The sequence below is a fragment of the Falco cherrug genome, chromosome 20, assembly GCF_023634085.1.
Source record: "Falco cherrug isolate bFalChe1 chromosome 20, bFalChe1.pri, whole genome shotgun sequence".
NCBI classification, from domain to species: Eukaryota; Metazoa; Chordata; class Aves; order Falconiformes; family Falconidae; genus Falco; species Falco cherrug.
In genome coordinates, this window is record NC_073716.1 from 3,565,115 (window position 1) to 3,592,143 (window position 27,029).

The 27,029-nt window shown below is 45.0% G+C and overlaps 2 protein-coding genes across 6 annotated transcripts in view; both read left to right on the plus strand.

Moving 5' to 3' along the window:
* ACLY (ATP citrate lyase) overlaps positions 1 to 19,229 on the plus strand; it is a 32,198-nt gene extending 12,969 nt beyond the window's left edge. For 3 of the 4 annotated variants that reach the window (XM_055697303.1, XM_055697301.1, XM_055697302.1), the window contains exons 4-29: positions 109 to 171; positions 850 to 1,040; positions 1,935 to 2,014; positions 2,519 to 2,653; positions 4,462 to 4,576; positions 5,072 to 5,208; positions 5,605 to 5,666; positions 5,831 to 5,948; positions 6,105 to 6,259; positions 6,658 to 6,748; positions 7,930 to 7,959; positions 9,747 to 9,888; positions 11,820 to 11,988; positions 12,458 to 12,562; positions 12,807 to 13,003; positions 13,186 to 13,267; positions 13,630 to 13,740; positions 14,279 to 14,406; positions 14,602 to 14,695; positions 14,973 to 15,127; positions 16,043 to 16,193; positions 16,753 to 16,896; positions 17,105 to 17,218; positions 17,763 to 17,845; positions 18,095 to 18,171; positions 18,373 to 19,229. In XM_055697303.1, coding sequence (XP_055553278.1) covers positions 109 to 171; positions 850 to 1,040; positions 1,935 to 2,014; positions 2,519 to 2,653; positions 4,462 to 4,576; positions 5,072 to 5,208; positions 5,605 to 5,666; positions 5,831 to 5,948; positions 6,105 to 6,259; positions 6,658 to 6,748; positions 7,930 to 7,959; positions 9,747 to 9,888; positions 11,820 to 11,988; positions 12,458 to 12,562; positions 12,807 to 13,003; positions 13,186 to 13,267; positions 13,630 to 13,740; positions 14,279 to 14,406; positions 14,602 to 14,695; positions 14,973 to 15,127; positions 16,043 to 16,193; positions 16,753 to 16,896; positions 17,105 to 17,218; positions 17,763 to 17,845; positions 18,095 to 18,171; positions 18,373 to 18,467 — 3,024 coding nt within the window. In that variant the 3' untranslated portion in view covers positions 18,468 to 19,229. The remainder of the gene's footprint in view (positions 1 to 108; positions 172 to 849; positions 1,041 to 1,934; positions 2,015 to 2,518; positions 2,654 to 4,461; positions 4,577 to 5,071; positions 5,209 to 5,604; positions 5,667 to 5,830; positions 5,949 to 6,104; positions 6,260 to 6,657; positions 6,749 to 7,929; positions 7,960 to 9,746; positions 9,889 to 11,819; positions 11,989 to 12,457; positions 12,563 to 12,806; positions 13,004 to 13,185; positions 13,268 to 13,629; positions 13,741 to 14,278; positions 14,407 to 14,601; positions 14,696 to 14,972; positions 15,128 to 16,042; positions 16,194 to 16,752; positions 16,897 to 17,104; positions 17,219 to 17,762; positions 17,846 to 18,094; positions 18,172 to 18,372) is intronic. The other variant, XM_055697305.1, reaches the window with a different exon arrangement.
* An 853-nt stretch (positions 19,230 to 20,082) lies between these two features.
* KLHL11 (kelch like family member 11) lies at positions 20,083 to 26,704 on the plus strand. 2 transcript variants are annotated; one of them, XR_008729970.1, is made up of 3 exons: positions 20,083 to 20,578; positions 21,050 to 24,335; positions 26,470 to 26,704. XR_008729970.1 is itself a non-coding variant. In XM_055697333.1 (2 exons), the coding sequence occupies exons 1-2, from the start codon at positions 20,106 to 20,108 to the stop codon at positions 22,644 to 22,646; spliced, it is 2,070 nt and encodes a 689-aa protein (XP_055553308.1). In that variant the 5' UTR covers positions 20,083 to 20,105; the 3' UTR covers positions 22,647 to 26,704. The 2 variants fall into 2 exon arrangements, 1 of the variants encoding a protein (XP_055553308.1); XM_055697333.1 differs by having other exon boundaries at positions 21,050 to 26,704.
* Positions 26,705 to 27,029: the final 325 nt, after the last annotated feature.

Genomic DNA, 27,029 nt, shown 5'->3' on the forward strand with positions numbered 1-27,029 from the left:
AGTGATTTTAGAGCAGCGTTGATTAATTCTCGATGCCTGCCTTGTGCTGTCATAAATGTGGATATTGGACAAGCGTTTATTGGTGTTTGTCTTTTTTTCTGCCTGCAGATTGCTAATGCCAAGGGGATCCTAAAGAATTTTCTGATTGAACCCTTCGTACCTCACAAACAGGTTAGTATACCAAATAAAAACTGTTTAAAAGTACTTCTAAATCTCTTTTGACTTGCATGCAACTTAGATGAACTGATACAGAAAGCAGAAGTTTGGGAGTGTGCTGTTAAGCCGACAGTGTCAAGATGTGTGGTTGGAGCTGTCTGCAGGCACAGCATTAGTCCATGCAAAGAGTTGTTAATAATCATGCTGGTTGCGGTTGCTCTGTTGGGAGGAGGTCACAGATGACCTGAGAGGGACCGAGGTGGTTGGTCAAGGCAGTTCACTGCTCCTTGAATCCGGTACTTCTGTTGCTGTGAGATATCTCACCTTGTGCTGGTGAAATATTTAAATTCTGCCCACAGAGTGGGAAGGGTATAATAACCTAAGATAGAGGTGCTTTCAGTGCATGCAAGGAAGGAGCCTGGTTTGCACTTCAGCCGTGTAAGATGGGAACAGTTTTCTCTAGGGAAAGTCCCTGGCACCTTCACCAGGATGAAGCACTCTGGGCCCTGCCGCTCTCCCTCCCAGGCCACCACAGCCCGTGTTCCCCTGGGGAGTGTCTGGGCTGCCCCACTGCTGCTTCTCCTTGGAAAGCTCAGTGGTGTGCTCAGTTACCTCATCCCTAGCATTGATGCAAGAGCCTCGGTCTTCCCTAGGTGCGACTTGCTAACGCTTGTGCCTGGGTCTGTGGTACAGGAGGAAGAGTTCTACGTGTGCATATATGCTGCCCGTGAGGGAGACTACGTACTCTTTCACCACGAAGGGGGTGTGGACGTGGGAGATGTTGATGCCAAAGCTCAGAAGTTGCTTGTGGCGGTGGATGAAAAACTCAATGAATCAGATGTAAAGAAGCACCTCCTGCAGCATGCACCAGCAAATAAAAAGGAGTAAGTACATGTGCCCAGTTCCAGGCAGGGCCAGCCACCCAGAAGCTTCTCTTTATTTCCATGCAACATCCCTTTGTTCTATTTCACCCTAAAGCTTGCTCTCCTACCCTTCTTGCTGCTCTCAAGAATACGCCGTGCATCCTAAATCAAAGATGTTTGACCTTAACTGATCTGCTTGGAAAACTCAAAAGTAAGCGTTCGTAGTGCTTTGAGCCTTCACTTGACAGGAGCACTTCGTGGTCTACTGAAGTCTTGACCCCTGCGATGCTGGAGATGTGTATTGAATTCTGATCCTTCATGCCAGCATAAAGAGTTTCTTATATTTAGTAGAATTAGTGCTAAGATGTGGATCTGATTGCTGATTCAGAAATGTATTCTTTACCCTGGCCCAGTCTAAGCTTCTTCTGACTATCCTTTAATTAGATGCCTATACCTAGCTATCTTAATGAGTCATGATTTTTCCAAACATAATGTAATCACTGATGGCATTGATTAGCACTGGAAGGCTGAAGAAGCCTGTCACTAATATAGTTTACTGCAGTCTCTTCCCCATCCCAGCTAATGAAGCTCGGTTCTGACAAAAGATGTATATCTGACAGTGAGAGGCAGTGATGGGTTTTTGTCTCCGAGTGAGATTAAACAGACCAAACATCTATGTGACCATTGTGAGCAACTGTGTTCTCAGCAGAGTCTGGTGGAGTGTAATTAAGATGAGTCATCAAGGTCTTTCTTTCCTTGAGTCATCACCTAGGCTTCTTCCAGAGAAGATGAATGAGAATGAAAGAAATTGATACAGAGTAGGTCTGCAGATTGCCACGAATATAAATGAAGCAGAGCAGGCTGTGCTTTGTATTTGGCTGCTTTAATGAACTTGTGTTAAATTTCTTTTTACAGAATCTTGGCTAGCTTCATCTGTGGCCTGTTCAATCTTTATGAAGATCTATATTTCACGTACCTCGAGATCAATCCATTAGGTAACAGATATTTTTGGGAGCAGGACTTTCTGTTCTAAAGTATTGGATTGTGTACTTTATCCTTCTAAGTAGTTTGCAACAATACTAGGTGGCATATGCAAAAGTAGTACAAAAGTGCTGTGATGTGTCTTGGAGCTATTAATTGAATGAGTCAAAAATGAGGACTGCTTACAGGTGATGTCTGTTATCTAGTTTCCTGGTGGAAATGAAAAATTGTGTTGAAAAAGATGTCAAGTCAGAACTGAAGAACGTAAACATTGCTCTTTTGGATCAGAACAAAATGGTACCTGAGCCAGGGCCTGGTCCATGACCATGGTCACTAGTTAATTCTTCAGGAAACATGCTGGGTTTGGTAAATACAACCGACCGACTGATGTGGAGGAAGGGGAGCAAAGGTGACCTAGCTTTTGTAAGGATGTCTGCATGGTATCAAATTTTATGAGTGTATCTGTAACACGCGTTTGTACAAAACAGAGCTAATTCTGCTATTTTTTCCAAATGCAGTGGTGACTAATGATGGTGTCTACATTCTTGATTTGGCCGCAAAGATTGATGCAACTGCTGACTACATCTGCAAAGTGAAATGGGGGGATGTGGAGTTTCCCCCTCCCTTTGGCAGGGAAGCTTACCCAGAGGCAAGTAACAACCCGCCGTGGCCCGAATTCCTTTATTGTGGACAAGATTAGTTCCTCATTACTTGTATGTCCATGGCAGTGAGGTTTTCCAGTGGGTTTTGTTGCTGTGTTTCAAGTACCTCGGTACTGTTATCCGTGGTAAGAGCTTGTGCAAACCTGTAGGACTGCTCGTAATGACATTCTGAACTGCAGCTGCTTTCCATCTCTGCTTGGATATTGGTTTGGTTCTTTAATTCAGAATTGACTTTTGAAAATGGGAGACTTATGTTTAACTTGATTCAGCTAGGTGCCAAAGCTCTGTACTTGTACAGTCTTTCTTTTGTGGTTCTTGCCTGCGCTGCTCCCCATCAACATCATTATTTTTTGTGGGAGCACTTGTTGTTAACAGCCTCGTGGCAGCTGATGCTCCCTCAGTGTTTCAGTTACAGTTTCTGAGAGTAGAGTGGCAGTTGTGTGCAAAATCTGCATGTGAGTGTGAATCCAGAGAAAATAATTATTCTCTCTCAAACCTTAAAGTAAAAAGTTAAGATGTTAATACACCTGTTTGCCTGAAAAGTGGTGGCTAAGAAGAGGCCTGCAGGCAACCTTTTTGTTTTGAAGTTAAAATGCCCATTCCCTCTCGGAATTCCCTGGGTTTGTACTGCTGGTTGCATAAATACTCCTTCATCCATAGCCTCCTGGCAGCTTCAAAAACTGTTGGAAGTAGAGCTCTCTCACTAATTTTGTTACTTATTTCAGGTGACTTCTGCTGTCTCCAAAAGGATTTCTGTCCTCACTTTTTCATTTTAATAATTATAATTATGCTTCAGTTGAGGAAGGTTTTTGTAACATGGCCAGGAAATCCATTTAGCTGTTTCTCTCCATGGATGCCAACACTTAACTCAATTTGCTCTTAAAAAGGATTAGTACAGTTTTTGTCCCTCTGAATCATCCCTCTGCAAGGCACTGTGAAGGTTATTATGGCAGTGTCTCTGCTGAGAATTTTAATGAACTCCCAATGAAGTGCTTCTTAACAGGCGAGCACACTGATACAGGAACACCACGTTGAGCCAAATTACAGTGCTCTCGGTGATTACATGCTTGGCTACAGCACAACCAGAGAGTGTGTAGCCATGGGTGTGTCGATTTTTAAATTTCCTCTGGTCTCAGTCTGCAGACAAGGTCAGAACAAGACACTTCAGTTCAGAGGCATTTGATTCTGTGACTGTCATGTGCAGAGCCATGGAACCTGGAAGCTTCCCAGGGCTGGCAGAGCAGTTCATGGAAAAGCCAGTGTGGTACAGCCCAGTGAAATGCAGCCAACAGTCGGCTGCATTTCCAAAGTTTTTCTTGTGCAAACAGGAAAAATCTCCTTCATTTGTAGAGTGCAGATCCAGAAGCAATGTCAGATTTATTTATAGCAATCACTTGTGAAGTTCACTTGGGACAGAAGGCCTTATAAAGACAAGATATTCTTTGGAGGGTATGATTTTTTTTTTTTTCCACCCCCAAGAATCAAAATTTGAGCGTATGCTCAGGTTGATCCCCTTTGAATTTGTTACAGGGAGAATAGCGCCAGCTGCCTGCATCCCGTCCGATTTCAGTGCTCTCTTGCAGAACACCTAACGCAAATCGGTCCTGGCCCCTGAGAGATGAAGCTGGGTCTCTCTCCCTTACAAAAATGGTGTTGGTAGTTCTGCTGTCCCCTTGGTTGTAGGTGACATACGTGGGAGCTCTGCACGTCCAAACGGGCCCTGCGCTATGAGCACTCTGATTTGGAAAAGGAGGATGCAGCAGGAAGTTTACATTGTGTGCTGGTGTCTTTGCAGGAAGCCTACATTGCTGATCTGGATGCAAAGAGCGGAGCCAGCTTGAAGCTTACTATTCTCAACCCCAAAGGCAGGATCTGGACCATGGTGGCTGGTGGTGGTGCCTCTGTGGTTTACAGGTAACAGGAACAAGGTTTCTAGAGAGGGGGGTGGATTTACAGTGCTGGAAGAAAATAACTGATATAACTGCTGCAGCCTCTCGAAAGGAGATGCTTCTAAAGCAATCGTTCTCCTGCCATGACTGCTTGGGACCTCTTCAGAATGAAGACGCTGTGCATGTTTCTTACCAAGTTGCGGAACGTAGTGTCCCTTAGAGATAATTTAATTCTGGGAGGTTGAGATACGGGTTTTTTCACTTGGAAAGATGCAAGATGGCTGAAAGCTGTTTATGGTAATATCATTGCTGTGGTAGGCACTGAGTTCCCATTGTATCTGGGAAGAACAGCAACATTAATCATGACTGGCACCAAGAGGAGAGCAGGATTCTTTTCAGCAGACAGCCTGATCTCTCTGTTGCAAGTCCCACTTTCCCAGGAATTTGGAATGCTTTATTAAGGCTTCACTTCACTAACTAACTAGAGGTTAACTAACCTCTTAATATTTTTTTTTTACAGTGACACCATTTGTGACCTGGGGGGTGTGAATGAACTGGCTAATTATGGGGAATACTCAGGAGCCCCAAGCGAGCAACAGACCTATGACTATGCTAAGACTATTCTCTCCCTCATGACAAGAGAGAAGCATCCTGAAGGTAAGAGTCGCTGCAATTTCAAAGCTGTGAAGCTGGGGGGGGGGGGGGGGAATGAACAAATCCGGGCTGTTACTATGCTAGGACTTCCCTGGCAGAGCTTTTCATGTACTGCTGTTTTCTGAGTGAAGTAGTGATGGATTTCTCTCATCTCTGAAGCAAGAGCTAGGACTTGTAGTTTTCCATGTACCAAAAAGCAAATGTGGCTTGGAAGAGTCTTACTGGAAAAATTTGTACTTGATGCAAAGCTCTTATCTTCCAGGCTCTGCTAAACACAACTTCAAACTATTGGCTAGTCCGAACTGCAGCATTGTTTCACTTTGTCCTGAACTGCTTCATAATCTTAGAGTACACTGTGTTCTAAAACCAGTTTTGGTTTATGTGTGTTTCTTCCCTCAGGTAAAATCCTGATCATTGGAGGCAGCATTGCTAACTTCACTAATGTCGCGGCCACTTTTAAAGTAAGTGACTACTCGGAAGTATGAGTAAATGCCCACAGTCCTTAGTCCGAAGCTGTTCCTTCCCAGTTTGGTGATGTGCTGAGGCTGACAGTGCATCTTTTCCAGGAGTTCCAGAGACTATGGGACAGGCTTCCCAGTTCATGTGTCCTGTGTGTTTCTTTTAGGGCATCGTGAGAGCCATTAAGGATTACCAAGGCCCTCTGAAGGAGCATGAGGTGAGGATCTTTGTACGAAGAGGAGGCCCAAACTACCAGGAAGGATTACGTGTCATGGGCGAAGTTGGTAAGGAGCAACCACTTCCTTAATTTTTGTTCTTGCATCTTGTTTTTTCCACCTGCTTTCTGCTGAACCTTTTCAAGGTTAAATGCTTCACTTTGCCAGAAGCCCATCTTGAACCTTTTTTCCCCCAAGGCTGACTGTGCTTGTATGCCTACACAGGGAAGACCACTGGGATCCCCATCCATGTCTTTGGCACGGAGACGCACATGACGGCGATTGTGGGCATGGCGCTTGGCCATCGGCCGATCCCCAACCAACCGCCTGCTGCAGCCCACACCGCCAACTTCCTCCTCAACGCCAGCGGCAGCCCCTCGGTGAGTTTCTTCCCCTCTGTGAACGGGAACACTTGTGAGGAGCCTCCTGAAGGCAGCATCCCCTCTCTGAACAGGTCAGAAATGGATCTCGGCCACCACTGTGTTGGTACACAGCTCTAGGAAAGCTAAGATGACTCTGCCTGGATGGTGTATCAGGAGGGACCTCCCAACATCACCCTCGCTTGTGCAGAAAACGTGGCCCCTCAAAGCCCAATAGATGCAAGTCACGTTTTTGTAACTTGGTCATTTAGGAGTTTTCCCTCGCTTGACCAAAATAGTCCTACCTCAAAATGAACTTTCTTTGTAGACCGGCATAGCCAAGTGGTCATCTCCTCCTGCATGCTCCAGACCTTCTCTAGCATGCTGTCCCTTACTGACTTGGCTTCCGAATCTTTCAGACTCCAGCACCAAGCAGAACAGCTTCCTTCTCAGAGTCCAAACCAGATGATATCGCTCCAGCCAAGAAGGCAAAACCGACAGCACCTCTTGGTAAGTCCAGCGTTAGAAATGATTGCTAAGAGTTCTCTTCTGCTCCTAAAAGACAGAATGTGGACTAGAGTAACGCTTTTGTCTGGATATAAAGGGAAGCAATTTGGTGGTACCAGTCTCACTCTGCTTTGAATTTAGTTAAGTGCTTTTAGAATGTTGTCACTTGTGCTGTTAGCTTATACATGAGGTGAGCCAGAGTTGCCTTGATCTGGGATGCTCCTTTGAAAGGGAACAGCATGGTTTGAGAATTCCAGCTTTCCCACGTCCCCTTAGGCAAGGCCAGCGGACAGCAGGTGTCTGTGCTGTGTTGCTGAACTGAGGCCTGCTTTCCAGTTGAGTACCTGGGGGTGTTCCCACAGGATGCTGCTGGAACAGTGTAGGTATTCAGAAAGTCCTTCTTGATACATGCTGCTGCAACACTGTGTAGTCAGGTAGTTCAGTATGAGTTGTGACATACTCCTCACACGTTTAGGATCAGAGCTTACTGTGTAGTGTGTTGTGTGGTGGTGGTGGATTTTGGGTTTGTTTTTGTTTGGGTTTTTTTTTTTCACTAAAGTCTGTAGGAAGCTGCTTTAGCATGGTGATATGCAAGAGCTTTGGCAGCCTTTTGCTCATATTTGTTGGAAGCCTTATTGCGTAAGAGCATGTTGTATGGGGATAAAACAACAGCAGAACTGGGCGGGGACAGACTGTGGTAATTTCTTTCTCCTCTGAATGTGAGGGGATACTGGCCTCATTACAACCATATGATGTTGATTTGTCATATGAATGACGGCAACATTCATATCTAGTTCCAATGCATCACAAAACCCACTACTATTCTCTTAATCATTGTGCATAGCATTTTGCATGAGCAATGCTTCAAAAAGACATTGAAAATAAACATGTGCCATCAAGATTGCAGCACAAGGAACTGCCACCTGAACCTGAAATGTGTTTGTGCTGGGATAAGCAAAAAGTTTCTAGACTGCAGAATGCAAAACTTGATTTCTGGATATTTGGAGAGGAAGTACAGTGGAGAGTGCTCTAGCCTGCTTGTTTTCTAACAAAAGCAAAACCCAAAAGGCCCAAGTGCTGTGGGGAGGAGGGAAGCTGCAGCACCCTGCTGCAGGTGCCCTGCCGTTGGGCTGACAGCAGCCAACTCTGTCATATTGTTGCATGAGTGATTCTCTCTTTAACAGATTCAATCCCAGCTTCAAGACCTGGTTCAGGTAGGACACGTGACTAGCTGAATGTGCCTGGCCTTGCTGGCAGCTGACTTTTTTTTAGTTCTTGGGTTTGTTGCTGTTTTTTCTCTCCAAAAGTTTGCAGTGTTGTCTGGTCCTTCCCTCCTGCCCAGCATATATAGCTATCACCGTAAGAACTTCTCATCTGTTTTTTCAAGTGCAGGTCACATACTCCTTTGCCCAAAAACTTACTGCTTCTGAGGGAGGGAAGGACAGGTCTCAAACTTTATCTTCCTTCCCCCCCCCCAGTCATTATAGAGAAAACCAGACCTAGGCATATTGTGAAAAGCTCTGTACTCTGCTTTCAAAAAGAAGGAATTGCTAACTATGCGTAATAACTGGCCTTTTGTTTCAAAGGGAAACAAAATAGTGCAGGTGCTGTGCTTATGAGCCTTGAAGGGCATGGAAAAGTCACTGAATGAACTAAATGTTCTTGTTGCCTTATCAGTTCAGCAAACCATTAAAGCTTGTGCTCAGTGAAGTTACAGGGACTTTAAGCACTCTTTCGAGCTTTGTGCCAGATGAGAAGAAACTGCTGAATCAGGGTTAAAGTAGAGTTTCAAGCCATCTCCTATCATAAGGGGAGGGACAGTAGAAGGGGAAGTCTGATTCTTCCTTGGGTGGTCTCAGACAAATAGCATCACCTTTCTAGGCCTGCATTTTCCTGTTTTGGTGAGTACTAATACTACCTTCTTGCAAGGACCTGCAAGATACATGGAGTTTTTCAGGGTAGGCAGTTTTTTAATAACTGGTCATGTGGCAGTGCATCTAAACCATGAACGTGTAGGGTTGGAGAACAGCGGCTGATTTCTTGTTAAAGCCAGAACAGTATCCTGTTTAATCCCCAGTGCTGTTTACCTTTAATTCAAAGCCAAAAAGAAATTAGTGGTAGACTGAGTTGGCATCAGAACTTGGATCAGTTCTGAGTTCCTAAGAGTTTTACAGTGAACTCTGCCTGGAGTCAAAGGGAGTAACTCAACATTTTGCTGTGCCAAGTGGCATAAATATACTTAAAGCAAACAGTCCATCCTCGCTAGCTGAACTGTTGCCTTTCCTGTGACTCTGTCCCCTGCAGCCAAGTTTTGGGCCATATATAAATTCTTGGAGCTGTCAGGTTTGTGTTGGATTCTGATCATCGAAAAAATCTGAAAATAAAAGCTGAGCATGTAGAGCTCCTTTGCTTTCTGTGTCCCTTCCATTTCCTGCTTTTCTTTTTTATTTCCTAGCAACCTACTGTGGTGCCCTGACAAACATAGGAGGCAAACCTCCTGTGGTTCTCCCAGACTGTAGGCCATATGCAAATAAATAAATAAAATTCAAAGTTCACTTCCTCTTCAGCTTTGCAGAATAAAACTATCTGGGAGGAATGGGAATAGCCCATGTGAGAGGAGGAAGAGGCAGTTTTCACTTCTCTCTTCCCCTCCTACACCAGCTCTCTGCTACCTGTGGTGAAGCATTTCCCAATTTGATGAAGCCCAAAACCTGGCTATTGTGTTCAGAATCCTGGGAAGGGGGATGCTGCTTCATCTACAGTTTCTTACTTAATTTGAACGGTGTGGCTACTATATCCTGGAGTTCATCTGTTGGGTTCAGTTTGGAGGGAGGGGAGTATACTCACCTAGGAGACTTTCAGCAGACATTTGGCAAAGTTACAGCTCTTGTCTTGCACAGATGTACATTTTGAATGTGTTTTTGGTTTTGTTCTGTTTTTTTGTTTTGGGTTTTTTTTTTTTTCCCCCCCCCCACCCCCCCACCTCCATCTCTCTGAGCAGGTAAAGCTACAACTCTGTTCAGCCGTCACACCAAAGCTATCATTTGGGGGATGCAGACACGCGCTGTGCAAGGAATGTTGGACTTTGATTATATTTGCTCCCGGGATGAACCGTCAGTAGCTGCCATGGTTTATCCATTCACGTAAGTAGCCTGTGTTGACAGCATTCTTTTTCTGACTGTTTCCCTCAAATTCTTCTGTTAGCTTCCTCCTCTTCTAGTCTCTGCTGTTCTTTAAGCGTAGCTCTGCCCTAGTCTACATATCTGCTTTAACACCTTCTGCTGTGCTCCCTTCCACCGTCAGGTTGGCTTTGCAGACTGCTTCATGTTTCCCTCAATCAACCCCCAAAGGGCTGCTCTGTTGAAACAGCTTAATGTTAGCCACACAATTTAAGTTCCACTTCATGCCCTTTCAAAGGGTGTCCAAATTCTGTTCCTTCACTCAGCAAGTAAGGCAGGCGTGACTTTCTTTAACAGCCCACTGGCTTAGCAGAGGCAGTAAGGCTATGCACGGTTTCTTCCACTCTGCTGTTTGCTGCATGCTTGTCTGAGACTTTTTGTGTCCACAGCAGCTGGACTTTCCCCCTCCAAGTATTAGCCAGAATTGTAGCAGATCTGTTAATAGACAAAAGCAGTCTGTCTGTTGTGTAGCCAAACAAAATTAAAAAAACAAAAAACCCCCCAAAAAACCCAAAAAAACAAAAAACCAAAAAGCCCACACCACAACTAAAATCACGTTCATCTTGCTCACACTCTTTCCTGTAGTGGCAGTAGTTTAGTAGTTTCTTAGCAGGCAGGAAGAGTGCGGATCCTTCTGTGGGATAGAGTTCTCTTGTGGTATTCACCCTCTTTTACCTCATCCCCCACAGCTAACGGGGATGAGAGGCTACTGGGTGTTTCAAATTGGAACCTCCAGAGCACAGCTGTGCATAAGCTGCTTTGTTACTGTACCTCACAAGTGTGGGGGGGGGTCTCCCTGTCAAACGGGGCAAGTAGCGAGAAGGAAAGGAGTGGCTGTCTGGCCTGCTGCTGAGACAGTGAGATGGGAACCCATACAAAGGTAGGAGGTTTGTTTCATTTCTGTGGTATTTACAGCCATCCAGGGTAGCTGATGTCTAATCAGCCTCTGTCCTGCAGAGAATTTTGCCTCTTGACAGTTAAGTACCTTGCACTGTTAGTGTGCAGCTTTGATGATAATTGCAGCTCTGTGATAACTTCTCAGCAAGTGCAAACCTCAGGGTACTAAAATAAAACTGAGTGCAGGCATAGCCACATCTATAGATGAGTAGCAACCCCTTGCAGTGTTGCAGTTGTTTGATGAAGAAAAAGCAATAGGGATTAAAAGTTTTAAGGTTACCTATAATTATCTGACTCTGCTTGACCTTTTGGAGGAAGCCAGGCTGGCAAAACCTGGAAAGTTCTGTGACAAACGTACCGGTATGAGAACACAGCCAATTTCTGAACACTCTTAAATGACTGAACAGTATAGACTTCAGTGAAGCTCCAGTCGGAGCATCTACCATATATAAAAGACAACACCTACAGCGAAACTTGCCTAGGTGCATCCCCCACAGTGCGTGTGGGGCAGGGTGGGTAGAGTCTCGCTGTAGCAGAATTGGAAAGCTGGCTGGCCCTCGCGTTACTGTCCTGGCTGTTCGCTGCCAAAACTGGTTTACTGGTTTCCTCTTTCCCCAGTCCAGTATTTGTCCCAGCCCCGTAACGCAGCTTTGCATGCATCTCATTCATTACTCTTTCTGTGCCTCATTCTGTCTTCCAGCTTGGAGTAGAATTGAGGCTCTGGTAACTTCACTCTGGGAGAGCTTATTCATCTTGCTGGATGCCTCTGTCCCCATTAGCCCGTCTCCTTCCATATGCTGCTCTGTTCTATACTCTGAAGAACCTTCTGCTGTTAGTATGGTCCCTCCCCATATACGCTCACTTGCTAGTGAGTGTCTTGCAGTCGGTCTTGGTGTCTGAGAATTGGGGTTTGTAAACTCCTCTATCTGCATGCACTGTATCCCTTTGTCTTTCCAGTAGCCTTAAGGGTCAGGGCTTTTTCATCTTCTCCTCTGTAGTGGTGACCACAGGCAGAAGTTCTACTGGGGCCACAAAGAAATCCTGATCCCGGTGTACAAGAACATGTCAGATGCCATGAGGAAGCACCCAGAGGTGGATGTTCTCATCAACTTTGCATCTCTGCGCTCTGCTTATGACAGCACTGTTGAAACCATGAATTATCCACAGGTGAGTGAGGGATCTAGAAGAAGCCCGAGAAAAGAAGGAAGATCTTGTCAGCAGGGTGCCAGTGTCTCTTAAGCCATGATAGCGTTAGCAAACTGTCTTCGTCTTCCAGTTTGGCCGATAAATACCTCAATGCTAACTCCTTACAGACTCTAAGGAGGATACTGGAGTTACAAGTCCAGCGTTAGAATTTGCTATGCAACGTGTGTAAGAGGAACTTGGCACCTCTTGGGCTGGTGAAAATACCGTGCTGCTCTAATGTGCAAGGCAGTGAAAAAAATCCTCTGAATAGTGCGCTGAGACTGCTGTGAAGATCACAGCAGACTGTGCAGCCATGTGCTGGGAGAGCGTACAGCGTGACCTCCCAGAGGTGTGACAAGAGGCAGAAGCCGGTCATGCCCCTTGAGCAGCTGTTTACCTTCTCTGTCCTGCAGCTTGTTAAGTACTAATGGTTTTCTTCATCTCCATGCAGATCCGCACCATTGCCATCATTGCTGAGGGCATTCCAGAGGCCCTGACACGCAAACTGATCAAGACAGCTGATAAAAAAGGAGTCACTATCATTGGGCCTGCAACGGTAAGTACTGATGACCTTTTTGTCCTCTTGTCTCTTAATCTTCAGATCAGCTTTCTTTGAAGGGCAAAATACATCCCACAATCCATTTTCTCCGTAGTCATAAAGTGCACATGAGTTTCTCATTTTAAGGTCATGTTACTGTCTTAGTTGTCAGTATTTATACAAACATCAGGTCTTACAGAAATGTTCCTCATTTTCACGTATATTTTAAAGGACTCTACATCCTTCTCTAACTTTCTTGTAGGTTGGTGGGATCAAACCAGGTTGCTTTAAAATAGGCAACACAGGAGGCATGCTGGATAATATCTTGGCATCAAAACTGTACCGTCCTGGTAGCGTGGCTTATGTTTCCCGGTCCGGAGGAATGTCCAATGAGCTCAACAACATCATTTCCCGAACCACTGATGGGGTCTATGAAGGGGTGGCCATTGGAGGAGACAGGTAGGAGTCTGTGTCTTCAACAAAGACACAGTTGGTTGTTTGTTTTTTTTTTTTAAGTCAGTCAACAGAAGAATTATTAGTAATTTGAAGGAAGAAGGGCAGGTTGGCTGTTAATTGTTCTTCTTTCAGAAAAGTTTCTGAAACACATTCACCTTCTACCATTTTCCCTGTGTTCTACCCAGATATCCGGGTTCAACTTTTATGGATCATGTCTTGCGTTATGAGGATACTCCAGGAGTGAAAATGATTGTAGTACTTGGAGAGGTGAGTGAGACCAGTTCACTCCTCTGAGAAACACCTGTGTGTTTTGTTTTGGGAGGATCTGACCTGGCTGCAAGGATACTAAATAACAGCTGTAGATATGTGGCAGTTATTCATACTGTTCTTGAATATCCCAATTTTTATTTCGTACTGCTTTAATCAAAAGAAGTTGAATGTATTCCACAGACAAGCAGTCTCCCCTATTAAAAAAAAAAAAAAAAGGAGGCTTTGTTCTGAGACTTCAGCTGTTACTCAACGAAAAAGGAGGAAAAAAAAAATTACAAGTAATGGTTCCATGTGCATCTTGGAGCTGGTTTCTACAAAAATGCAGTGTTGAACCAGCTTGGTGGTCTGTCTTTCTGCAGATTGGAGGCACAGAAGAGTATAAGATCTGCAGGGGTATTAAAGAAGGTCGTATCACCAAGCCAGTGGTGTGCTGGTGTATTGGTACTTGTGCCACCATGTTCTCTTCAGAGGTATGTGCAAGAATGGGGGCAAACTCATAAAACAAGTATGTATCCTCAACAGGAAGCTAGAAAGCCAACAATGTCTCTCACTGTGCCCAAACCTTTCAGAATTGCCAGTAGCAATTTAACGTGCAGAAGTTAAATATAAATAATAAAAGCTTTTTGTGCTTCTGTAGTCTGCCACTGGAGGTTTTCAAGGGATTCTGCATGCTTGTAAAGGGAGCCCAAAGATCCCAGGGAACACAACAGGTTCTAATAGCAGTGTGCTTCTGGAGTGGTGGGAATGGGAAGGATGCATGTTAAGCAGCTCTGGAATTTAGAGAGGCTGAACATCAGTGGAGAAGCCTGGAGCAATTCAAGATCAGAAAACGCCCTGCATATTGCAATGCTGACTGTGGTTGCAGCCAAGAGTTCTGTTAGCCAAAAGGAAGGCAGATGTCACTGGTATTCCTCTGTCACCAGTTTCCTAGTCAGTTCTTTATTCTGTTTTACTTTCTTCAGGTAAACAACTTGCATTCCTTACTGCTGTCTCCTCCCTTGTTTGCAGGTGCAGTTTGGCCATGCAGGAGCTTGTGCCAATCAGGCTTCTGAAACTGCTGTTGCAAAGAATCAAGCCTTGAAAGAAGCTGGTGTGTTTGTTCCCCGGAGTTTTGATGAGCTGGGAGAGGTCATTCAGTAAGTCACACCACCAGGGCACATTCAGCAGGGACAAAAACTGTTAGGGCACTGATTCTAACCTGATAAAGGAATATATTCTTGCTTAAAGAAAGCAACTTCTATTCTTTATGGGTTTTTTTAAGGTCTGGGTTTAGACCACCATGCTTATATCCCTTAAAAGGGCTTCAGTTGATAAATGGATTCTCTCCCTAGGTCTGTCTACCAGGATCTTGTGGCCAAAAGAGTGATTGAACCAGCTGAGGAAGTGCCTCCTCCAACTGTGCCAATGGATTACTCCTGGGCGAGGGTAAGCCGTGCTGTTTTACCTGCTTTTTGGTTCCTTAGGAACTAGACGGGGTACTTGCTGTGATTCTGGACGCTTCTGGTGATAATGGTGTTGCCTTGGGGTTGTATGACACACTTTATAGCATTATTTGTGAGCTCACTGGCTACACTGGTTCTAGGCTGTGGCAGCTGCTCTGAGGGCAAGCTTTAAGGCATTGCTGTTTGACCACTCTGCCTCCTACTGCCCCTTGCTTCTCATGTGGATTGTTCAAAATCCCATCTTTATGCTGCAATTTCAGGAGCTGGGTCTGATTCGCAAACCGGCTTCCTTTATGACAAGCATCTGTGATGAGAGAGGTCAGGAACTGATTTATGCTGGGATGCCGATCACTGAGGTCTTCAAAGAAGAGATGGGAATTGGAGGGGTTCTGGGCTTGCTCTGGTTTCAAAGGAGGTGAGGCAGCTTTTGTGAAAGCTCACAGATTCTTTGGCTTGAAGTTTTTTGCGTTTATTAATGGGCTTTTAAAAAAGAAAAGTAACTCCAGGATTCCTTTGTGAACGTAAATTCACTGGAAATGCCATCTCTGTATTCCCTCTTTTGAGACCGCGTCAGCATTTCAAGGCTTCATACAGCATTTTTAGTCTTGGGATGTAGTTTTCCCCAAGTTTTGTGGTGCGTTGAGGAAGTTTCTCTATTCTAGGCCTGTTTCATGCTGACTACTTGCCTATTGCAATAGTCACCTTGACTCGAGAGATTAGGGAGTTTACAAACGCTTGCTAACCAGCCTACAGGGAACATCCTGAATGGCAGAAATTTGCTGCCTTCATCTGATCGTGCGTTCATTAGAGGCACTCCTGGCACCAGCTGGAATCTCTAGCTCAGCAGAACAGGATGAACAGAACTGTAGCACAGCCTCACGGCTCCTCTCAAAGGAACCCACAATGCCCACGGAGTGTTTGCAAGCTCAGCCTACAAAACTGACCCTCGGCCCCGAGCTAAACAGCTCCTGTGGAAACTGAATAAAAACGTGATGCCTGAGAAGGATATTAGAATGCACTGATGGGTATTGTGACCCTACGGCTCCCTTTCTCTGTTTGTCCTGGTTTTGGCTGGGATGGAGTTAATTTTCTTCTTGGTAGCTAGTACAGTGCTGTTTTGGCTCTGATGTGAGGAACAGTGTTGATAACAACTAAAAACATCAGTGCTTTAAGTAATATTTATACTAAGTCAAGGACTTTCCTGTTTCTCAGGCCTTGCCAGCCAGACTTTTCAGTCATACACCTAAAACAAAAGTCACTGTTCAGTGTAACACTGTCTTGTTGTTTGGTTTTCTTTATAATCATTGACTTTACTCTCTCTCTTGCTCAGGTTACCGAAGTATGCCTGCCAGTTCATCGAGATGTGTTTGATGGTAACAGCGGATCATGGGCCTGCTGTATCTGGAGCCCACAACACCATCGTCTGTGCCAGAGCTGGAAAAGATCTTGTCTCGAGTCTTACTTCAGGTCTTCTTACTATCGTAAGTGCCTAATATTCAGAAGATTTAATTTTGTTGCTCGCTATTCTGGCTAGGTTTTATTACCAATAATGTAAGATTTAGACTGGCTGCAGAGCCGTGGACAGGTTGTGTCTCTTCACTCACGCTTTGAATTTCTGTTCAGTTCAACTCTTAATAGCTCGATGGACTAGGTTTTAAACCTGGAGCATTTTTCTAGTAGGCAAGACTACTCTGATGTGTCTCATTTGAGTCTAGAAATATTTTATGGAGGCCAAATCGCTGTCAGCATTGTCCCTATATTGTTGCCTATTCTCTTCCACGACTGAAGAGTAAAAATGTGAATAAATAGACTTTAGATTGTATTTCCTTCCACGCTCTGCTGCTAGTGGAGATGTGTTTGCTATGTATTGGCACTTACGTTGCGTTATAAATAGATGTTTTATCTCAGGTGCCTGCCTAACTTTACTTTCATGAATGCCACAGTGGTAGGCAGGGCAGATGGGGAAGATAATCTCGTGCTTGTTTTGTTACCTTAACTGTGGAGTCCTTTGCTGTAACTCCCTTTGTGTACTGTACCCAGGGTGACCGGTTTGGTGGAGCACTGGATGCTGCAGCTAAAATGTTCAGCAAAGCCTTCGACAGTGGGATTATACCTATGGAGTTTGTGAATAAGATGAAGAAAGAAGGGAAGCTGATCATGGGCATTGGACACAGAGTCAAATCAGTAAGAAAACTGCATTGGTACTGGAGGTGTTTTGTTGGTGTTTTTTTTAAGGAAGGGTGGGGTAGAGAAAAAATGGAAAGAATGAAAAGTAGCAACTTTCACAGGCAGCTACTGAGCAAATTCTCTTAAACCTACAAACAGTAAAGCTTATGGCCAGTCCCTGTGTAACAGGTAACATCAGTGGCTGTAATGTGTTCTTACCTTGCAGATCAATAACCCAGACATGAGAGTTCAGATCCTCAAAGACTACGTGAAGCAGCATTTCCCTGCCACCCCACTGTTGGACTATGCACTTGAAGTAGAAAAAATTACAACTTCCAAGGTGAAATACGCTAGCATTTGGCTCCTCTTGAGCATTCTTTCTTACTGGAGCAGAAGTGACCAGGGGTTAATACTGTATTTAAATTGCAGTGCTTCATAAATTATTGCTGGGGTGGGGTTTTTTTTTCTTCTATGGGTACTTGAGGCCAAGTACAACTACAGTTTGGCAAGGCTGAAGACATTTGTGGGACACTGCAAAAGTGCTGAGCAAACCAAAACCCATTACCTGTGTTGTCCACTGCCCACACTGGAACTGCTGTGTTCTTGAAAACTGAGGCAGAGCTAGCACACGTGATGGGCTGTGGCAGATAATTTATGTGGTTTGAACCAAATGCAGGCCCATTGTTTGGGGCTGCTTTTCCACCATTCACATTAAGCACAGCTCTTGCTTAAGTTGCTGAGCAGCCTTCTCTGTCGCTAGGCTTGTGTGTCCACAATTATGGGCAACCCTCAAATTACCTTACGCTTGAGGATGGAAGTTGCTAGGTGAACATCATTTGCCGCTGTTAACATCTTTATCTGGGGTGTGTTTGCATTTCCTGCAGAAACCAAATCTTATCCTGAATGTAGATGGCTTTATCGGCGTTGCCTTTGTTGACGTACTCAGGAATTGTGGCTCCTTCACACGGTAAGTATGTGGTAGGCTGTTCTCTTAGGTCGTGGTCCTATAAAAATGATGGGAGCCGTCCTGCCAGCTCATGTGGGGCCAGGATTTCAAAAGGACATTGCGAAGGAAATGTAGCCTGGACTTGGGAGAAGAAAGCTTTCACATGAGTTTGGTGTTGCTACTGGCATTAGAGCAGACTTGTAGCCTTTCTAAGATTGATTCCTTAAATAGATCGCTATGAGGAACTATTTAATTTATTTTCTTTTGCAGGGAAGAAGCGGATGAATATATTGATATAGGAGCTCTTAATGGCATCTTTGTACTAGGCAGGAGTATGGGATTCATTGGTAAGTTTGCCACATTCCTGCCCTTTCCATCCTACTGGGGGATGCCCTGCTGCCATGAACATGAGAGAAATATAAAGCTCGATGGGGGCTCTGTCTAAAATCCTAGTTGTACAAATCCAGAAATCACAGTTGTTTCAAGGCAAAGAAAGAGGAGGAGGAGGAACAGAAAATTTCTAACACAGACCACTCACTTTGTTTTAGGACACTACCTGGATCAGAAGAGATTGAAGCAAGGTCTGTACCGTCACCCGTGGGATGATATATCCTATGTTTTACCAGAGCACATGACCATGTGAGAACCTGTAGTATTGCCTCAGAATGTCTCTTCAAGAAGACAGAAGCCTGCACAGAGGACAGTCACAAATGGGACTTTGATGTATAAAGACCATTGGTACATAGACATTAAGCTGCCTGGTCAAACTGTGCAAAGCAACTGTTTTATAAGAATAGAAACTTAGTCTAATAAAAACCAAAACTTGTGATGTTCCATATGTTACCTGCTGTATTTAATACTGTCTCTCACCTTTTTTTTTTTTTTTTCTACTCTTGTTTCATTTTGTTCCCAGAAAAGATTTTTAAGAGTTTGGGGTGGGGGGAAGTTTTGCTCCTAGGTGCAGTCTTACTGAACTTGCAGAAGATCCATTGGTCTGGTAACAAGCTGTAACTTTTCCCGACAGGAAAAGTACCCATTGTTCCCATAAGCCATGACTTTGGATTTTTATTGTTGATTGTTTTTCAATTTGTTTACTGTGTTCTCATCTTCAGTCTGATTGTATCCTAAACAGTGGGACCATTGCTGATGTATAACCAATGTTACTCAAACTCTGGTGTAGTAATTTAAAGTGTAAAGTTGTAACATACTGCTGTTAAAACTGTGAAACTACATGTATTCCGGTGTCTGTATTTATGCAAAAAAACCTCCTTTACTACTAGACTGCTGGTATATGCAATGTCACTCTCATGTTATCTGCTGATGCAAAAATAATCTCAGTAATAACTTGTGTCCTACTTGTCTGTGTATTGTAACTAACTCAAATAAATGATACACTACTAATTTACTTTTTTTTTTTCTCTCTCTCTCTACTTCTGGCTTCTAAAAGTTGGTCCTAAACAGTGTCTAACAGGCTCTATGACAAACCGGGAACCAGGCATATGACAAAACTATTCCTTTTTTTTTTTTTTTTTTTCTTTGTGTGTGTGTGTGTTCTGGTCGATTTAAAAAAAAGGGAGGGGAGAATAAAAACCACAACAGACACACAAAAAATACAGACTTATCCTACCGTGTTTCAGTCTGGGTCAAAAAGATGAGATTTTGCAAAGCAGGGAAGAAACGAGGAATGAAGTTATAAATAATCGATAGAGCATTATACAAGAGCTGGGGAATTGTGGTGCATAGTAAACGTGAAGTAATCACCTACAGCTCACCTCATTCTAATTAAAAAAAAAGTACCTTAGGAGTGAGTGAATTCCTGATTGTAAAGTCCTTTTCCCTGCAAGTTTGCCTGAGAGCCATGTTAATGAGAAGCAATTAGCAGAAGGCCGCAGAGCTGCGGTACCTGTGGCAGAGCCACCCAGCCCCTCACGGCTGCCCGCGGTGGCCTCCCCGGCTGTCCCCCAGCCCCCCCAGCCCCGGGGCAGGCCCGGGCTCCCCCCAGGCGGGTGTTTGGGGGCGAGGGGGGCCGGTCGCCCGCCCCCGCCGCGGTGCTGGCCCGAACGCCCCGTCTGCCCGCTGCGCAGCGAGGGGCCGCACGGCGCTCGCGTCCCTGCTCCCCTCACGGCACCCCCCGCCCCGCTCCCAGGGGCCGGAGGCGCCGGCTGAGGCCGCACCGCCCCCCCCCGCCCCCGCCGCCATTTTAGCGCCGGCGGTGGCGCCCCCTCCCCGCCGGGCGGCAGCGCCGCCAGCCCCCGCGCAGGCGCCCTGGCCGCAGCCCGCCATGTCGGACAAGATGGCGGCGGCCGCGGCCTCCCCGCAGCAGCAGCCGGGCCCCGGCGCGGCCGAGGCGGAGGGCGGGTGCTCGCGGGGCGGCGGCGGGGGGATGGATGGGGAGGCCGAAGCGGAGGAGTTCGGGTGCCCGGCGCACTGCTCTGGCCTGGCCTGGCGGCAGAACGAGCAACGCCGCCACGGCCTCTACTGCGACATCACTCTGGCCTTCGGCGGCGGGCGGCCGGGGGCGGCCCGCGAGTACCGGGCGCACCGCTCCGTGCTGGCCGCCGCCACCGAGTACTTCACCCCGCTGCTCTCGGGGGGCTTCGCGGAGTCGCGGTCGGGACGTGTGGAGCTGCAGAAGTGGAGCTCGGAGGGCGGCCCCGACCCCGACACGGTGGAGGCCGTCGTCGGTTTCATGTACACCGGCACCATCCGCGTCAGCCCCGGTAACGTCCATGAGGTGCTGGAGATGGCGGACAGGTGAGCGGGGCTGGAGGGGCTGGAGATGGGCGACAGGTGAGCGGGGCTGGGGGCTGGAGATGGGCGACGGGTGAGCGGGGCTGGAGGGGCTGGAGATGGGCGACAGGTGAGCGGGGCTGGGGGCTGGAGATGGGCGACGGGTGAGCGGGGCTGGGGGGGCTGGAGATGGGCGACGGGTGAGCGGGGCTGCGGGGGGCTGGAGATGGGCGACGGGTGAGCGGGGCTGGGGGCTGCGGGGGGCTGGAGATGGGCGACGGGTGAGCGGGGCTGGGGGCCGCGGGGGGCTGGAGATGGGCGACGGGTGAGCGGGGCTGCGGGGGGCTGGAGATGGGCGACAGGCGAGCGGGGCTGGGGGGGCTGGAGATGGGCGACAGGCGAGCGGGGCTGGGGGCTGCGGGGGCCAGGGGCTGACCGCAGCAGCACCACCAGGCTGCCAGGCAGCCACCTCACCCGTGTTCGTTTGTCCTGCAGGTTTCTGCTGACCCGGTTAAAAGAGTTCTGTGGAGAGTTTCTGAAGAAGAAACTCAACCTCTCCAACTGCGTGGCTGTTCACAGCTTAGCCCATATGTATTCCCTGAATCAGCTGGCCCTCAAAGCTCAGGATATGATCAGGAGAAACTTCCACAAAGTTATCCAAGATGAGGAGTTCTACACTTTGCCCTTTCATCTTGTCAGGGACTGGCTCTCAGACTCGGAGATCACAGTGGACTCTGAAGAAATCCTCTTTGAGACTGTTTTGAAGTGGGTTCAGAAGAATCCGGAGGAAAGAGAGAGGTACTTTGAAGATCTCTTTAAACTGCTTAGATTGTCTCAGATGAAACCCACTTACCTTACTCGCCACGTCAAATCTGAAAGGTTGGTATCGAGCAACGAAGCCTGTGTTAAATTGGTGTCCGAAGCTGTGGAGAGTCATGCCTTGCGGTCTGAGAACTTGCAGTCTGGTAATCTACAACATTCCGCTTGTCCTGTAGCATTGTTGCCGCGTTTTGGACAAAACATGGATGTCATTATGGTGATTGGTGGTGTATCGGAGGGAGGAGATTACTTGAGTGAGTGTGTAGGGTATTTCATCGACGAAGATAGGTGGGTAAACTTACCGCACATACATAATCATCTTGATGGGCATGCTGTTGCTGTGACAGAATCTTACGTTTATGTGGCTGGCTCCATGGAACCAGGGTTTGCCAAGACTGTAGAAAGGTACAATCCAAATAGAAATATTTGGGAGCAAGTCTCAAATCTAATAACCAGAAAGCATTCTTTTGGCCTTACTGAAGTTAAAGGAAACTTGTACAGTATTGGTGGACATGGCAATTTCAGTCCTGGCTTTAAAGATGTGGCCATTTATAATCCCGAGCAAGATAAATGGCTTAACTTGGAGTCGGCACCAAAAATCCTTCGTGATGTCAAAGCTGTTTCTGTAGAAGACCGGTTTGTTTATGTTGCTGCTCGTACCCCAGTTGACAGTGATAGCGAAGATGGATTGAGGGCGGTTATTATCAGATACGATGCTGAAACAAGGCAGTGGCAGGATGTGGAGTCTCTGCCACTCATTGATAATTATTGCTCTTTTCAGATGTCTGTTGCTAACACAAACTTTTACCATACAGCATCATGCTGCCCCAAGAGTTACCCTATAGATAACGAGGAAGCCAAGGTAAAAATCTCTGGCAGGGCCTCGGATGAAATACTTGAAAGCTTGCCCCCAGAGGTTCTTAGCATTGAAGGAGCGGCTATTTGTTATTATAAAGATGATGTTTTCATCATTGGGGGGTGGAAAAACAGCGATGATATTGACAAGCAATACAGGAAAGAGGCCTATCGTTACTGTGCTGAGAGAAAGCGCTGGATGCTTTTGCCTCCTATGCCTCAGCCTCGCTGCAGAGCAACAGCCTGCCACGTGAGAATTCCCTTCAGATGCTTGCAGGGAACACAAAGATACCCTATGCCACAAAATTTGATGTGGCAGAAAGATAGAATAAGGCAAATGCAGGAGAGGCAGATGCAGGAAATACACCGACACTCCCTAAGCTTACGGAGAATGCCACGGTCACAGATTGAGTGCTAGTTTCTGAAATATCACTCCTGATGAATTTAGGAAATACTGTGCTAAAACATTATTTTTTTTAGGCTTGATAAGTCTTTATAAGACATGAGGGTGTTGATTGGATTTGAGGCATAAAAACAGCATTTTTATGTATTGAAAATTTAAGCTCAGAAATTGAGGACGGATGGCAATTGAGAAATTGGGCGAATCCAACAGTATTACTTAGTGGTGCCCAGGGAAAAAATGTAGCCTGTATCGGGCTGTGAAATACCTCTGGGAACATTAAGTCTGTTACTTCTCTCTTCAGGTCTTTGTTTTCAAGGATTTCTGTGGAGTTAAGTCTCTAACAGTTCTATTTTGAAAATTAAAGATCTCAATAATTTAGTGGTTACATTTGTGTGTGCTTGAAAGCACCTGTTTTATTTGCACTTAAATATTGACATTCCTTTGATTCTCTCCTCAGTGACTAAACTTCACATATTGGTGTTAGTGTACTTAGCTTTCCCAAGTTGGAAGCAAGTGCAGTAGTTATACCTGTATATGAAAACAAAAGCACAATCTTTCTTTATAAAATTACTTCAGGATGTTTCTATGTGTATTAAATATTTTTTATCTGTATGTTGTAGAGAGGCTGCAGAGTTTGTAAATGGATGATTGGTAGAACACAAGACTTCTAAAACAGAGAACTTGAGGCAGTAGATTATTTTTTTTTCCAGGTGTATCTGAAGATGCTTTGAGTTTGTCTTTGACAGCTTCATTAGAAACTTGGGTCAAGAATCAGCCTGATAAAAGGAGCGAAAACCAGCAAAGTAGCCACCCACCAACGTTGGCTATTCACTTCCACCAGTGTGGATTAGTAAGAATGAGATTATACCACAGTAATAGACTGAACCCTGAGCTATTTGTAGATCCTTTCCCAAATGTTGCACACATTTTAATTCTAGTGAAAAAGTGATCAGAAGAACCCCCAAGAGCCTGCTTCCAGCCTGTCTTTGACAATCAGTACCCTTTGCCTTCGGTATGCTTTCCCGAGAAACTTACTGTGCTGCAGTGCTCCTTAACAAATCAATCAGCACTTGGGGTTGCTCTTGAAGTAGGACAGTTGAGTCCTCATAGTCTAAATATTTGGATTTCCTTACATACTGTGGTGGCGAGATTTAAGCTGATGTAAACACCTTTTGGTGTTTTGAGGTGGTTTTGCATAAACCAGTGCCCTGGTTGGCTCTGGCTTGCTTACTGCTGTACTCCCTAGGAGCAGAAGGTGGAATGTTTCCTTTAGAGTTATCACTGTCTCTCAGTTAACTGATCCGCTGAACAATCCCCCCTGATAAGTGCTCCTGGACGGTTTAGGTTACTAGTGGCTTCAGTGCATCCTTCCTGCCTCCTTTTTTCCCCATCCTTCCCTGCGTTTGAATTTTCCAGGTTTTCACATGCAGCCGAACTCGGGATCTTAGGGAAGGGAAAGGGAGGAGTAACCAGGATGTTCCAAAATTTGTGTAGACAAACATTGGTGGAGAGTCTCTTTACTATCTTTGGTTCATATGATGATTTGCTGGTGGTTTTGATGTGGGCAACTTCTTTGCAAAAGAACTTCTAAACAGTTTGGGTTTTTTGTTTTGTTGTTTTTTTTTTTTAATTGTTTAGCTTTCTGAACTGATACTTCTCATTTTCCAATTCAGCAGGCAACCTAGATCATATCTGAAACACTGGGTAAGTCTTTCAACCACATAGTGTGTAAAGATTTCTCTGATGTGTACATCCCTTAATGCTCCACTTCGTGATTCACTTGCCACGTTTTATATCAATAACTTGTCTTTTTGTAATAGAATAGCCTTGTTAAAAAAAAAAAAAAAAGGAAAGAAAAATAACTTGAAAATCCTGACAGTTTAGTCGAAGTTTCCTCATCTGTGGTAACTGTGTTCTGTTTTATTTGCCTGTTGGTTCATTAGGGCAGATTAAATTGTACAATGCTGGCCTAATGCAAGAGAGGAAATTGTTCAGGTGTAAGGCTGATGTTCACAAGCGACTGTTACCAAACCAGCTCATGGAGGCCTGTAAGCAAGGGGTTAATCAGTGGAGTTTGGCCCATGAACTCTTACAGATTTGACTGGAGTAGTTTTAAGAATTTTACTGCCCCTACAGCAGGGTTTGTGACTAGAAGCACGAAAATGCCTTATGGCTTTAGCACTAAATCCACTGATTAAACTTAAATTTGTGGGGGCTGATTTTGAGATACCTTACCAGGCTTCGCACAGAAGCAACTGAGAAGAGTTTACATGCTCCATCCCACTGACATTGCTGTAGGGATTTAACAAGCAGTTGAAGGATGGTGGTGTGTCAGGCCACCACAGCTCTGTCAAAGCCCTTTTGTAGCCTGTCCACAAATATGGACAAGTTGTAGGGACAAATACCAAGATTATTATTTCAGTTGGAATATGAACTAAGTGGATTTAATGTGTGGCAGCATGCAGCCAAGTTAGATGCAAGAACAAATTTCTTGCAGTCTGTCTTTTTCTAAGCAAAATTTATATTGCACTTACCTTAAGACCTTCTGGCTGACATACAAGCTGTATAGTTTACTAAAAACATTCCACTCAAAGACAATGTCAAAACAGCTTAGTATCTGGACAGCTTAATTTGCAAATGCCAGCCACAGTTCTGTATGTGATGCACTATATCTCCATATGCTCTGTTTGCATGGTGAGCGATGGGCACTGTGAACACCACTGGTTTGCTCTAACTTTTGCTATGCCGATTCTATGGATTTTTTTAAGTGGTTGGGGGTTTTTTAGCCTTGACTTTTAAGTGGACCAATTGCATTGCACATTGTTTTTAACTGATAAATCTTAACTATCCACTGGATCACACGTAGGTGTTTGGAAGAATTGTATTCTTGATTCTGGCTGTAATTTATCCCACTAACCTGTGAATCACATAACAAATTCCTTGTGGCCCTTGACTGCTATAGCTTGCTGGGTGTTTATAAAACGATCCTATAAACAAATGCCTGGGAATTCTTTCAGTGTGTTTCTAGTGGCTACTTAAATGTCAGCAAGATCCTAGCGCGTATTCAGTAAGTATTAGAAGGCTGACTTCTGGCCTTACTAATGTAAATATCAGGTGGAGTTTTTCCTCCTCCTTATGACAACCATACCTCTAGACCTTACTGAATACGTGCCACAAAACGCATGTTTCGTGTCCTGCCTTTCTGCTCAAAGTATTAGTGGAGTAGGACACATCCTGCCTAGCACTCCGCAGTCGTCGTCGTAATTTCTAGGTGCCATACGTGTACATAATGTTTTATAACTACCTGAATACTGTGTTAGTATGCTGGGTTTGTATGTATTTTTAATAAGACTCCCTTGCAGATAGTAGGATAACACTCCAGAAATGAAGAGAGCATGCCAACTTTTAGTGTGCATTATGAGTAACTACGCCAAGCGTTCTGCTATACTATTTCAATATCATTTTTTCTCCATTACAGTAAATGTTAAAACTATTGGCTCAGCTTGTGTGTCACGGAGTAGACTGATTGCTACTGACAAACTGACTCACAAGGAATTGCAACTTTTTAGGTTATTTTGAACACAACCTTGTAATAGTATGATGTAACGGTCAATGGGCTTTAAAAAGCAAGCTTAAAATAAGTGGTTTATGGCTTAGTTTTATTTTCAGCTCTGTCATATTATGCTAGGGTATAAATCATATCTCTAATCTGACAGTCCTGAGTGGAAGTCTGATAAAACAGGTGCTCCTGAGGATCTAACCCTATTACTAATATGAATGTAAAGTGTGGAACTAACGAGATGTTTGAAGACTATTAATAGTCAGATGCTCCTCATAGGTCCATGTCACTGTGGATCACAGCAGCTGTACTCTCCTGTCGATAATAATATAGACTTCAGCAGATTGCTTGGGGAAGCAGCACTCCTGTACTTACTTCCAGTAAGGTAAAGTAGTATGTGTGTATAGGCTGTTTGAAACAAATCCTACTGTAATGTTCTTTACCTTAAATACACTGTACTAAAATTTATTGTAATAAGTGAATTAATGAAAATAAACCTTTTATTTCTCTAGCATTCAGTTGTACCTTATATTTTTTAAGTTGCTCTGTAGGCTGTGGCTGATACGTACATTTTGTGATGCCACAGAGTGAAAGTTTTATTTTAAAGACTAATGATTCTTTCGGCTTTTATCAGTGGTTTTTATTTTAGAGTACGTGAGTATAGTTGCTGCTCAGAAGACTTTATTAGCTAAGTGGAGCTGCTTATTCAGGCAGGCTACTTGTTGAAGAGATGAACCTGACTTCCTTAGAAGCGTCGTCCACGTGGCTGTCTTGTCTGGCAACGTACTCCCTGACGTTAGATAGACCGGGCACCACGCAGCAGCTCAGAGCACTGCGGT

Bases quoted from the DNA above. Each gene is read 5' to 3' on its own strand.
- KLHL11 (XM_055697333.1), top strand. From the start codon at position 20,106: ATGTCGGACAAGATGGCGGCGGCCGCGGCCTCCCCGCAGCAGCAGCCG. The intron at 20,579-21,049 runs GTGAGCGGGGCT...TTTGTCCTGCAG, and splicing joins GTGCTGGAGATGGCGGACAG to GTTTCTGCTGACCCGGTTAA.